General features: G+C 44.5%; 1 protein-coding gene across 14 annotated transcripts in view; it reads left to right on the top strand.

Annotated features, from left to right (window-relative positions):
- Positions 1 to 14,043, top strand: part of LOC129135367 (caspase recruitment domain family member 8) — a 62,077-nt gene that overhangs the window by 25,443 nt on the left and 22,591 nt on the right. For 6 of the 14 annotated variants that reach the window (XM_054673642.2, XM_016936391.4, XM_016936398.4 and 3 more), the window contains exons 3-10: positions 1,622 to 1,756; positions 4,481 to 4,633; positions 5,123 to 5,254; positions 7,833 to 7,886; positions 8,294 to 8,382; positions 8,982 to 9,132; positions 9,460 to 9,689; positions 9,766 to 10,028. In XM_054673642.2, the coding sequence (XP_054529617.1) occupies positions 1,622 to 1,756; positions 4,481 to 4,633; positions 5,123 to 5,254; positions 7,833 to 7,886; positions 8,294 to 8,382; positions 8,982 to 9,132; positions 9,460 to 9,689; positions 9,766 to 10,028 (1,207 nt within the window). The remainder of the gene's footprint in view (positions 1 to 1,621; positions 1,757 to 4,480; positions 4,634 to 5,122; positions 5,255 to 7,832; positions 7,887 to 8,293; positions 8,383 to 8,981; positions 9,133 to 9,459; positions 9,690 to 9,765; positions 10,029 to 14,043) is intronic. The other 8 variants (XM_016936388.4, XM_016936387.4, XM_016936386.4 and 5 more) reach the window with 8 other exon arrangements.

Here is a 14,043-nt window from a genome sequence, read left to right as displayed (position 1 = left end):
GAGTTCAAACATGCTTCTTTAGCTTGGAGAAGTTTGTTATTACCGACCTTCTGAAGCCTACTTCTGTCAACTCATCAAAGTTGTTCTCCATCCAGCTTTGTTCTGTTGCTGGTGAGGAGCTGTGATCCTTTGGGGGAGAAGGGGCGCTCTGGTTTTTAGAGTTTTCAGCTTTTCTGCTCTGGTTTCTCCCCATCTTTGTGGTTTTATCTACCTTTGGTCTTTGATGTTGGTGACCTACAGATGAGGTTTTGGTGTGGATGTCCTTTTTGTTGATGTTGATGCTATTCCTTTCTGCTTGTTAGTTTTCCTTCTAACAGTCAGGACCCTCAGCTGCAGGTCTGTTGGAGTTTGCTGGAGGTCCACTCCAGACCCCGTTCGCCTCTGTAATCACCAGCAGAGGCTGCAGAACAGCAAATATTGCAGAAAAGCAAATGTTGCTTCCTGATCCTTCCTCTGGAACCTTTGTTCCAGAGGGGCACCCGCCTGTATGAGGTGTCTGTGAGCCCCTACTGGGAGATGTCTCCCAGTTAGGCTACATGGGGGTCAGGGACCCACTTGAGGAGGCAGTCTGTCCGTTCTGAGCTCAAACGCCATGCTGGGAGAACCATTGCTGTCTTCAGAGCTATCAGACAGGGATGTTTAAGTCTGCAGAAGTTTCTGCACCTTTTGTTCAGCTATGCCCTGCCCACAGAGATGGAGTCTATACAGGCAGTAGGCCTTGCTGAGCTGTGATGGGCTCTGCCCAGTTTGAGCTTCCCAGCTGCTTTGTTTACCTACCTAAGCCTAAGCAATGGCAGACGCCCCTCCCCCTGCCAGGCTGCTGCCTGGCAAGTCGATGTCAGACTGCTGTGCTAGCAGTGAGCAAGGCTTCATGGACATGGGACCTGCCGAGCTAGGCATGGGAAAGAATCTCCTGGTTTGCTGGTTGCTAAGACCATGGGAAAAGCACAGTATTTGGGCAGGAGTGTCCCGTTTTTCCAGGTACAGTTTATCACGGCTTCCCTTGGCTAGGAAAGGGAAATCCCCCGACCCCTTGTGCTTCCTGGGTGAGGCGATGCCCCACCCTGCATTGGCTCACCCTCTGTGGGCTGCACCCACTGTCCAACCAGTCCCAGTGAGATGAACCAGGTACCTCAGTTGGAAATGCAGAAATCACCTGTCTTCTGTGTTGATCATGCTGGGAGCTACAGACTGGAGCTGTTCCTATTCTGCCATCTTGGAACGGATCCCCAACATTCCCTCCTTTTAAGGATCAGTGATGGATAGAAGAGTAGGCCACTTCTTATGCTTCTACCACTTACAAGAAGGCGGTATTGTTTCAGAAGCCCGTAGTGAATGTCACCAAGCGTGATAGACTGTGGTGACCATCAGGGATTGAGAATCAAAGGAGGCATGCCTGCTGAGATAAGATCATTGTCTACTGAGTGGAAAGAGAGATGCAGTTAATTCAACAAAAATGTGGGGGAATGGGCTTTTATTATAGGTTGGGCATCAGAGAAGGTGTCTCTAAAGATGGGCACCTGATCAAGGGCTGCTTCACACTGCATCACAGTGAAGAGACTGTCCTAGCATCAGGTCCCTCCCACCTACTTACATCCCAACTCCATTTCTGTTTTCCCAGGCTGTGTGGATGCAGATGCAATCAGAGCTCAACGAAGGAGTATTCTGTGCCTCGCTGCCGTTACAGAGAGCATCACCGTGGCGAACGGGACATGACTGCAGCAGCTTCCATTTCCCATCAGATAGCATTCCATAAGTAAGAAACATGTATTCTTTGGAGACAAATGGAAGATTTTGAATCTTATTTCTCTGTCTCATATAAAATTTATATGAAGCAGAGACATTTAGGCTAATTACATAAAATCAGTATATTGTTTTCTTTTTCTTTTTTGTTATAATTTTCTAGTTCTTTTCCTTCCTCCCTCCCTCCCTCCTTTCTTTCTTTCTTTCTTTTTCTTTCTTTCTTTCCTTCCTTCCTTCCTTCCTTCCTTCCTTCCTTCCTTCCTTCCTCTTTTTTTTTTTTTTCAGAGTCTTGCTCTGTCACCCAGGCTGGAGTGCAGTGGCACAATCTCTGCTCACTGCAACCTCCACCTCCCAAGTTCAAGCAATTCTCCTGCCTCAGCCTGCTGAGTAGCTGGGACCACAGGCGTGTGCCACCATGCCCAGCTAATTTTTTGTATTTCTCACAGAGATGGGGTTTCACCATGTTGGTCAGGCTGGTCTCGAACTCCTGACCTCAGGTGATCCACCTGCCTCGGCCTCCCAAAGTGCTGGGATTACAGGCGTGAGCCATGGTGCCCAGCCAGTACTTTTTAATAAGACTAGTCATTGTCAAAAACAGGACATTGATATTGATACATTGGTATTAGCTCAGGTATAGATTCTATTTCCAGGTGCTATTTGACAGGCTGAACGTACTGCTAATGAACACAGGAATTCCTCAGTCTTGCTTAGTCCATCCATCCCTTCCCCATAGGATATTTCAAGGGCAGTGCTACACACAGGAGACTACTGATGGTACGGCGCAAAGAACCACTTTGTTTGGTTAAATCAATGCCAGACACCCCAAAGCAGGACTTTTTGGCCAACTGGAGTGCAGCAGATGAGTAAAGTCAGTGCTGTCCAAAAGAGAGCTCTTACCAGGATGAAAATGTTCCCTATCTCTGCTGTCCAATACGGAAGCCGCTGGCCACAGGTGGCATCGAAACACTTGAAATTTGCTAGTTCAAATGAGAAACTGATTTTCACATTTAATTAGTTCATTAAAATTAAAATTTAGTTTTTTGACTGGAACCATGGAAGGTGTCACAGAGAAGAAGGTTCCTGCCATGCCAGAAACCCTTAAGAAAAAGGAAAGGAGTCTCCAGCTTACCACCCTGGATGCACCCGATCTCTTCTGATCTTGGAAGCTAAGCAGGGTCGGGCCTGGTTAGTACTTGGATGGGAGAAAAAGCTAAGGAATTGTGCAGAGCTGAAGATCAAGTGCCTGAGAAAGAAGTTTGCCCAAAAGATGCTTCAAAAGGGAAGGAGGAAGCTTATCTATGAATAAGCAAGGCACTATCACAAGGAATATAGGCAGTTGGACAGAACTGCAGTTTGAATGGCGAGGATGCCAAGAAAAGCTGGCAACTTCTGTGTACCTGCAGAACCCAAATTGGCCTTTGTCATCAGGATCAGAGGGGTCAATGGTGGGAGCCCAAAGGTCGAAAGGTGTTGCAGCTTCTTTGCCTCCATCGAATCTCTAATGGAACCTTTGTGAAGCTCAAGAAACTTCAGTTAACATGCTGAGGATTGTAGAACCATCTATTGCATGGAGGTACCCAAAGCCGAGGCCAGTAAATGAACTGATCTACAAGTGTGATGATGGCAAAATCAGGAGGAAAAGAATTGCTTTGATGGATAACACTTTGATTGCTTGACCTTTTGGTAATATGGCATCCTCAGCCTGGAAGATGAGATTCCTGAGATCTGTACTGCTGGAAAACATTTTGAAGAAGCAAACGACTTCCTGTGGCCCTTCAAATTATCCTCTCCATGAGGTGGAATGAAGAAAAAGACTGCCCATTTTGTAGAAGGTGGAGATGCTGGCAACAGGGAGGACCAGATCCACAGGCTTCTTAGAAGAATGAACTAAGACACTAAGGTGTTTACCATGATTATTTTTCTAATCTGGTCAGTTAATAAACAGTACATGCTCTAAAATTGAAAAAAAAAATTAAACAGGCATGTGTGGTTAGTGGCTGTCATATTAGCTAGTGAAGATCTTGACTCAATAGACACCTTCTTGCTCCTAACCCCAATCTTGATTCCCGCCACCCAAAGGAGACCGGATCCCAGCCCTTGAAAATGAAGACGAGGAAAGGATCTAGCATAGGGCTTTCATGTGCTGTATCTGAATAAGGATCCTTGATGGAAGTAGGAAGTAAGTGCAGTATCCATCATTTCCTTCCCTCTGAGCACTCTCGTCTTTACCCAGCCTCCCCTCACCGTGTGGAAGCAGAGGGCAGAAGAGGAGCCTCCACTGTTCCATGGATTCTTATCACACATGCCCAATCTCATTAATGTGCTGGACTTTAAGTCAATCATCCTAGGGTTCCATTTTCTTTGACACAAATGATGGGTGAATGTGGAGTATAAACCAGGAATCTCAGTTTTCCCCTGCATTTTTCAGGAAGGTTGTTTAGGTCAACATATATGTTGACCTGTTATGCAAGTAAACCTTGTGTCAAATGTTAAGTGTTAAAAATGGACTGAGGTCTGCTTTCTGAATGTAAACACATGGTATTTAGTGGGAGACAGAAAGACTCTTAAATTCAGTATAACAAGAAGTGAGACGGTGCCATGGGAGCCTGAGAAAAGCCTTTCCTAAAGACAAAATATGGGGTCTCTGGCTATTAACATAAGATCTTCCTGCAGAGTCTATGATACCACCAGGCACCTACCCTATATTTGTAGTACAAATCCCATTCTGTTTCCTTAGGACACCTGGAGGATCATGCCATTCAAGTGTGGAAGAGACGAGCAACACACAAAATATCCCAACGCCTGAGTATCAGGTGGAGGCAGGGGAATCAGAGTACAGCATTCTTCCTGAGCCACAACCACATCAACCGGCTGAGGATGAGGATTCCAGGCAAGGGAAACTATTCTTGAGAAAAGCTGACAGTATTGGTTGCTATATCTCAATATCACAGAGGAACATGAGAATTGGGGGAATTTAGGTGATTTTCATTGGAATCAGAGAAAATGATATATCACAGGTGTATATTCAATCTCATCAACTTGAGTACCTTAAACATGAAGGGTTTTTTTTGTAGATCAATTATACCTCAATAAAGCTGTTCAAAATTATTTAAGATAATATCCCATACTAAGAAAATCAAGGAAGATTAAGGCGTGATCATCTGACACAGAATAAAAACACTGCACTGATTCCATTTTATAATTAAAGCTTTAAAAATTACTAGGAGTTGAATAGAACATCCACAACCTAGTAAAGGACAGGTACAGAAAACCCACAGTAAACATTACACTCGGTGGAAAGCAAGACTGTCTCCCCCTGAGAGTGAGAACAAGACACAAAGGTTCACTTTTTCCCCTTCTATTAAACATTGTCCTGTAGAATTTTGCTACAGAAAACGATCATGCAAGAAAAAAAGAAAGAAAAGGAACCAAGATTGCTAAGAAAAGAAGTAATTTTCTTTAAATGGCCAAGACGTCATCCCCTGAGCAATTTCCTAAAAACCCACTCAAAGTAAGTAATAAGTTTAGCAATGTTGTAGACTATGAGATCAAAATACACATATTAATTGGATTTCTGTGTAGTAGTTATGGACATTCTGAAAATATAATTGAGAAAACAATACAATCAAAATTGAACCAAAAAGAATGAAAACAGGGACGAAAAATATTTTAAAGTCCTCTGATTTTAAACTGCAGAATACAAGCTATAATAAAAAGGCAAAAACACAATTTTTAAAATGAGGTAATAATTTAAATAGACATTTTTTCACTGCCAAAAATATACACAAAAGGTGAATAGGTATTTAAAAATATGTTTCACAAAACTCATTAGAGAGAATGAGCTTATGTTCATTCATTATGAATAAGCATAATGGGTATAATGAATGAGCTTATGATTATTCACTGAATAATATTCATTGAATTGTTCAATGAATAATCATAAGCTCATTCATTATGCATCAATATTATTCATTAGAATGCAGGAGCATTATTGCCAATGAATCCAGACATTTTTGAATCAAATCTTAGGCAATGACATTTTCTTCCATGGAGGTGTCTAGAGAACCTATATACAAAAAGGCAAGGAGCAATGCAATCAAAGACCAGTGTGTTATTCTGGTTGAGCTGTTACTCAGTGGATAAAACCAACCTAATTCTCTAGGAAACTGGCTAATGATGAGGCTGAAGGCTGCAGTGGGGTCCTGAGGTTTAACACCGGGGAGGGGAGAATGTGACTATTTGTAGCATATGCCAATTTCCAAGGGGTGAATATCCCCATCGTGGCAGATTTCAAACTACCAAGGTGAAGCTCCTTATGAGGGAGTTGGGAGGACACACACAGAAGTCCATCATCATACTTTCACCACACAGATACAATAGACATGAATAACCTCAAGGGCATAGACTGCTGGAAAGTGTAGAAAAATGACTAGAAATGGGTATGTTTTCAGTATGTATTCCTTTTGTTTTTAATATGATTTCTTTAAACGTTAGTATGTATAGTTTAATTTAGACTAATGGTTGTATTGAACAACCTTGCTTGCAGAGTCCCTGAAAATGGTTCTCATGATCTGGGACGCGCTGTCTGCATTTCTGCTCTGGCTTCCTCCCACCTTCTAAACCCCTCCTCAGCAGGCAGACTCCAGCATGCACATGCGCCGGGAGAGAGAATATAAAATGGCGTGTTTACTCTTGCTGTTACTCTTGCTGCTTTGCCTGTAGCTACCTGAATCCATGGCGAAATGGGTAGCTGCAGACAGCAACCAGTCTTAGGATGTCAGCCCAGGGGTCTCTCCATGCTTGGCTTGCCCACAGAATCCTTCTGAGAAAAGCGCTATAGAGCTTTTCTCTTCATCCTGCTCCTCCAGATACCTGTTCTTTTTAAACCTAACCCATGTCAGTGTCAGTTTCTCTGCTGGTCTCTTTCATGTTGAAATAAACAAGACACCTCAAGGAATAGATCAAAGGATCAGGGAATCTAAGGAAATGTCAGGAGAAAAGCAAACCATGTTTCATGATTCCACAGCAGCATCTGTTATGCAGTAAATGTTACTGCCACAGAAGTAAACGTTTTTATTGCCTATTTCATCATTGCCCCTCTTAGGGACTGGAAGTTTCACCCTCTGACTCCCCTAGTCTTGATTTGTTCCACATTCAACACCCCAAGCAGAGAATTTGATGGAGTTGGTCACCTTCCTCCAGAAGGTATCACCTGTGTTAGGGCAGATTTCTCTCCAGGGACCTGATGAACCATTGGTTCACCGTGTAGATCATAGAGCCCATGTTGGCTAATATTGGAATCACCTGTGAGGCTTTGAAAGCACTGATGCTTCGGTCCCACCTCCAGACTTCTGATTCAATTGGTGTGGCTTTGACCTGGGTTATTGGGTGGTTTTTAAAGCTTCCCAGGTGTGGTCAAGGTCGAAATTACCTTGGAATATAAATGCATGCATTTCACGCATTGGTGAATTACTGCTTCAGTCTTTGATTCCAACATCATATGATACCAATTGGAGCAATTTAAGCCGGAGAACCTGGCTGTGTCCATGTTGAACACGGGCATAGTACAAAGAGAAGAGGGAGAGATGTCAAGACACATTTGTCTCAAGGGAGCACATTAGCTCTATTATTTATAAATCTGGGTAAAATATCTTTATTCAAAATGTCTTCTATTTTTTGATAGTCTAGGCCCATCCTGTCTAAGAGAACTTTCTGTGATGACGGGAGTGTTCCGTTCTCTGCTACACAGTGTTATAGCCGTGAGTGACATGTAGGTGTTGAGCACTTGAAATATGGATAGTGCAACTGAGAAACTAAAGTTTACCTAAGTTTAATTCATACAAATTTAAATAGCACATCCGGGTAGCGGCTACTCTACGGGACAGTGCAGCTCTAGTTTTCAATAACGTCATCTTCATCTTCATCAACTGATTCTTGATATTTTTCATCTTTTTGTAACATGGGGATCCCAACTGTTACATGCAAAAGTGTTTATTTAGAAATAGAATGTTTGTTCCCCGGTGCTGCGAAGAAACAGCACTTGAACATAAATTTAATTCTCTTAGCACGGCCATTTTTACTTTCTGCAGAAAGAGTGCTCATCGCAGACGGAACAATGGCGAAAGCACGTTTGAACCAAGTGGGTAAGCAATTTTTATTCCTTACGCGGTTTGTCCTTCCTGCTGTGTTCTGTCCCTATTGGCTGGAGCCAGACATCACAATCTAAACTAAAACCCGATTGGCTAATGGTTTAAAACTTTTCTAAATAGGTAAAAGTAATGGAAAGACAAAGGAAAAGAGGAAGTTGCTTATGCCAAATAGGGAAGGAGCGTAGGCTGCGAGCTGGAACATGCCTGTGAGCATGTCTAGCACAAATATCTTGGTTAAAGTACAAGGATATAGAATGTACTATGTGCCTGTAAGCATGTTTAACAGCTACACAGGAGAGGGCTTAACGAAGAGTTATTAGCACAAAGCAAGGAGGCTTGAAGGAAGTTAGTCTTTAAAAGAAACTATTATTTCTAACATTTATGATTTATTCTTTAATAAGAAGGAAAACTTCGAAGAGGGAAATTTTACTCTCTATACCAACCTACAGAGTATCAGAAGACCAGGAATCTTCGGAGGGACAAGATTCAGGTAATGGGCTAATAGGGAGAGGAGTGAAGGGTGTGTGGATTGATGGAATTCTTCTGTGGTTTTATGTGGAGAAGACAATTTAGGGTCTTTTGTACAGTGAAGATCAGGAGTGGTTTTTCTTACCTCAGCCACAGTGCACTGTGCAGTTTAAACGGGGACATGTAAGCCTCTCACCACTGGGGCACGGAAATGCTCAGGGGAACCAGGGCATTGTCCTGGTGACTGGGGACAGCAGCAGGCACTAGGAAGGATGCATGCCCTTTTGCCTCTTCAGCTTTGGAGCTTGATCCTTTTCTGACCTGGACTTTCCTCACCAGCAGAAGGTGTCATCTGCTACTTGGGACCAGTAGCAGTGCATTGGTTCCAGTCCTTAGCAAATGGTGCCTCCCACCAAAGCTGTCCAGCCTGGCTTCCCAGAAAACCCTATGGAATTTGGGGTATATGTTTAGTCATGAGCAAAACTCCATATTCTGGTCACTCTCTGTTCTCATTCGATATCTGTATCCCAACAGCACCTGTGCAATTCAGCCTTCAGGAGTCCTTTAGGCCATGCCTCTTCCAACTCTTTACCTCTTACATGTCTAGTATTTTCATTTCAGGAGCTGTTTCCTCAGAAGAGGATAAAATAACTTCCTGTTTTGCTGCTAAAGTCTGTTTTGAGGTCAAACAAGATTATACAAATCATCAGTTTCTGGGGCCTGAAGGAAATGTGGATGTTGAGTTGATTGATAAGAGCACAAACAGATACAGGTAAGAATGGAAGATGCTGATGATTTGAAAACAGCTCTGATATAAAGGAAGTCTGTAGGCTCCGTCCCTTATGACAGCTAAAATTTCATCAATAATATGTTTATTTCATGCACTGTGAAACTGGTATTTTAATTTCAACATATATAGAATGCAGAGAAATTGGGGCCCAGAGAGGTTAATGAACTCCCCAGCGTTTTCTAATGTAGTGAAAGTTGCAGATGGGTCCTGAACCTTGCCTCACTTCAAATCCCACCTCCCTCTGCACATCGCTGCTTAAATCCAAGTCCTGGGGTTCTCCCGTCATGACATCACTCTGGCTCCTTTCAGTGTTTGGTTCCCCACTGCTGGCTGGTATCTGTGGTCAGCCACAGGCCTCGGCTTCCTGGTAAGGGATGCAGTCACGGTGACGATTGCGTTTGGTTCCTGGAGTCAGCACCTGGCCCTGGACCTGCAGCACCATGAACAGTGGCTGGTGGGTGGCCCCTTGTTTGATGTCACTGCAGAGCCAGAGGAGGCTGTCGCCGAAATCCACCTCCCCCACTTCATCTCCCTCCAAGGTAATGTGGGGTGAGCGGAGGCTGTGGGGGCCGCTGGGGTGCGTGCTGTCTCACTGCTGTTGTGGTTCTCCTGCAGCAGGTGAGGTGGACGTCTCCTGGTTCCTTGTTGCCCATTTTAAGGATGAAGGGATGGTCCTGGAGCATCCAGCCCGGGTGGAGCCTTTCTATGCCGTCCTGGAAAAGCCCAGCTTCTCTCTGATGGGCATCCTGCTGCGGATTGCCAGCGGGACCTGCCTCTCCATCCCCATCACTTCCAACACGTTGATCTATTATCACCCCCACCCCGAAGATATTAAGTTCCACTTGTACCTTGTCCCCAGCGACGCCTTGCTAACGAAGGTAAGCTGAGTGATTTAGGAGACCAGAGAAGATGGCAATTATATTTCCAGGTTATCCCCTTGGCCCCTCCAGTTCCTCGTGGAACAGAAAGGGCAAGGCATGATTTTCATGGACAGAAGCAGGGGTCACCCTTCCTGAGGTTCATCCAAGGTGCTGACTCTGGAGCTATGTGCTTCCCTAACCATCTTCAGTAGTGATTCAGTGCTACTGAAAAAGGAAGTTCCCTTTTCTGGCTCTCAAGAAGGAGAAAGTTAGTGATTTTGGGGGACCAGCTGACAGAGAAGATGCAGAGATTTTCTCACCAAGTTGTTTTTTTATTTTTTTAGAGACAGAGTCTTACTCTGTCACCCAGGCTGGAGTGAACTGGCGCAATCTTGGCTCACTGCAACCTCCACTTCTCGGGTTCAAGCGATTCTCCTGCCTCAGCCTCTCGAGTAGCTGGGATTGCAGGCGCCCGCCACTATGCCTGGCTAATTTTTGTATTTGTAGTAGAGACAGGGTTTCACCATGTTGGCCAGGCTGGTCTTGAACTCCTGACCTCAGGTGATCCACCTGCCTTGGCCTCCCGAAGTGCTGGGATTACAGGCGTGAGCCACCACCCCTGGCCTCTCACCAAATTTTAAATGGATAATATCTGAATTACACTCACAGGCACACTCACATCTCTGGAGTAACCCTCCTCCTGTTCAGTAGCATCTCCCTCTAATGCACTTATTAAAGGCTCATATTCCCACACTCTCTTCTGAGTTAGTGATGAAGCGGATGTGCTGGTTGCTGTAGCTCCACAGCTGCTGTGCACCTGGATAAAGTCCCACTTTTGTCCTTCCAGCCTAGGTGGGGTGATTATGCCAGAAAGATTACATTAAATTGTATGGTCCCACCGTTTAATGCTCCAACATCCCAAGAATGAGAGGCAGGTGCCTGCCTTTCAGGACTTAGGGTGGTGAGTAACTGTGGGTACTTAAATACAGGAGAAAACATTTTAATCTGAATGATAAAGATGACTATTCCTAGAGTGGGCCAGAAATACATACATTCCAGTGAATTCTTGCGTAACTTCTGTTTTCATTCTGAGCCCACCCTTTTCCTATCCTTCACTTAGTGCCTCTTCTTTCATCATTCCCAAATCTCATATGCTTACTTGCTTCATACGTTATTGATATACTAGAAACAAAATGGGATGGAAATAACCTCATTGTTTCACTGTCAGCTCTGTGAGCCTGTTTCTGGCCCATCTTCACCTATTTCTTTCCTCTGAAACCCAAGAAGCCTCCTTGTTCTTTTTCTTTTCTTTTCTTTTTTTCTTTTTTGAGACAGAGTCTTGTTCTGTTGCCCAGGCTAGAAAGCAGTGGCAACTGTGGCTCACTGAAACCTCCGCCTCCCGGGTTCAAGCGATTCTCCTGCCTCAGCCTCCCGAGTAGCTGGGATTACGGATGTGTGCCACCACATCCTGGTAATTTTTGTATTTTCAGTAGAGGTGAGGTTTCACCATGTTGGCCAGGCTAGCCTTGAACTCCTGACCTAAAGTGATGCACCCACCTCAGCCTCCCAAAGTTCTGGGATTACAGGCATGAGCCACTGCGCCTGGCTGCCTCCCTCTTCTTATACAAGGACACTACTTAACATGAGTCTTGGATCCCTTTCCCTCTTCCCTTATGTGGGAGCCACACCCGAGGCATCCTCTTTCCCCTCCACCGTCAATCTCTCCTACCCTAGGGCATCACTCCCTTCCACCCGCCAAAATCTAGAATGGCCCCCACATTGGAAATGCTGTCCTTGACTGCTCTTCCTCCTGCAGTCATACTTCCAATTTTTCCCTTATGCTTCTCAATGAATGGATCAACAGCTCTATGTACCCGAAGTCTCCATATTCCTCCGTTCTCACTCTGTTCCCAGATCTCTCTGTGCGGATGACTTTGCCACCCTTCCTTAAAATGGCTCTGTTTAGCATCACCCAGTCAGTGACTTTGTGTCAACTAATTCTTACCTGGGGTCTCAGTGGAACGCTATTCCACTGACCACGCTCTTCCTTGGAAACACTCTTCTATAACAGCGGTTCCCAACCTTTTAGGCGCCAGGAAGCAGTTTTGCAGAAGAGCATTTTTCCACAGACCAGTGTGGTGAATGGTTTTGGGATGATTCAAGCACATTAAAGTTATTGTGCACTTTATTTCGATCATTATTACATTGTAATATATGATGAAATAATTACACAACTCACCATAATGTAAAATCAGTGGGAGCCCTGAGCTTGTTTTTCTGCAGCTAAATGGTTCCATCTGGGGGTAATGGGAGACACTTACAGATCATCAGGCATTAGATTCTCATAAAGGGCGTGCAACCTAGATCCCTTGCATGGGCAGTTCACAACAGGGTTCACGCTCTTATGAGAATCTAATGCCACTGCTGATCTGACAGGAGGAGCTCAGGCGATAATGTGAGTGATGGGGAGTGGCTGTAAATACAGATGAAGGTTTGCTCCCTCACTGCTCCTCTCCTGCTGTGCAGCCCAATTCCTAACAGCTCACACACTGGTACTGGTCTGCGGCCCGGGTGTTGGGGATCTCTGCTCTATATGATCCTATGACACCATATTATCCCAATTTCCCCGTGACTTTTCTTTTCTTTCCTATTTTTTTTTTTTTTTTTTTTTTTTGTGATGGAGTCTAGCCCTCTTGCCCAGGCTGGAGTGCAGTGGTGTGATCTCGGCCCACTGCAACCTCTGCTTCCTGGGTTCAAGTGATTCTCCTGTCTCAGCCTCCTGAGTAGCTGGGATTACAGGCACGCACCACCACACCTGGCTAATTCTTGTATTTTTAATAGAGATGGGGTTTCACAGTGTTGGACAGGCTGGTCTCGAACTCCTGACCTTGTGATCTGCCCACCTTGGCCTCCCAAAGTGTTGGGATTACAAGCATGGACCACTGCTCCTGGCATGTCCGTGACTTTTCTGAGTCTCTCCTCAAATCGCCTCTGCAGGTTCTTGCTCTGAAACCTTCTCTGAATATTGAGTTTCCAGGGCTGAATCTTGGACTCTCCTTTCTCTTTTCTGTCTTCACTGACGGACTTGATGAATTCTTCGTCTCGTAACTGAATTCCCCACAAGCAGAGGATTTCTCAGTCTATATCTCCAGTCCTGAACATTCTCCAGAGCTCCAACTTGGAACCGCCAACCTCACCTCTCCATATGAGTGTTTATTTGGCATATCTAATTATATATATTGACTCAACTTTCTCCCTTTAAGCGGTTTATTCAACTCACTTCCCCATTCAGGGTAGAGACTAAATTCCATCGAGTCATTCAAGCCATACTCTAGTGTTCATCTTTAATTCCTCCACGTATTTTCTTTTCTTTTTTTTTTTTTGAGACGGAGTCTTGCTGTGTCACCAGGCTGGAGTGCAGTGGTGCGATCTCAGCTCACTGCAACCTCTGCCTCCCAGGTTCAAGTGAAGTGATTCTCATGCCTCACCGGGATTATGGTGTCTGCCACCACGCCCAGCTATTTGTATTTTTTAATTTTATTTATGTATTTATTTTTTAGTAGAGACAGGGTTCACCGTGTTTGCCAGGCTGGTCTTGAACTCTTGACCTCAAGTGATCTGCCCCCCTCGGCCTCGATTTCTTTTCTTTTCCACATCCAGCATCTCATCAATTTTGATTCTTTTCATTTTCATAACATAACTTGAACCAGTTTTACTCCGTTCAGCTTCACTGCCAGCTTTAGTGCCAACCACTGCCATTTTTGCTAGAAGTATGGATAAAGTCTTCAAGCTTATCTCACTGGTTCCATTGTTTTTCATCTACCACCTATTTTTAAAATCTAGGAACAGGGAGATTTTTTGCAAAATAAGTAATACCCCCATTACATGCAATTGGCCCATACAACAAACCTGCACATGTACTTCTTGAACCTAAAATAAATGATGGGGCTGGGCATGGTGGCTCATGCCTATAATCCCAGCACTTTGGGAGGCCAAGGCGAGCAGATCACTTGAGGCCAGGAGTTCGAGACCA

The sequence above is a fragment of the Pan troglodytes genome, chromosome 20 (genome assembly GCF_028858775.2).
Source record: "Pan troglodytes isolate AG18354 chromosome 20, NHGRI_mPanTro3-v2.0_pri, whole genome shotgun sequence".
Lineage (NCBI taxonomy): Eukaryota > Metazoa > Chordata > Mammalia > Primates > Hominidae > Pan > Pan troglodytes.
Note: the sequence above shows the minus strand (reverse complement) of the source record. Positions and strands in the feature narration are given on the sequence as shown.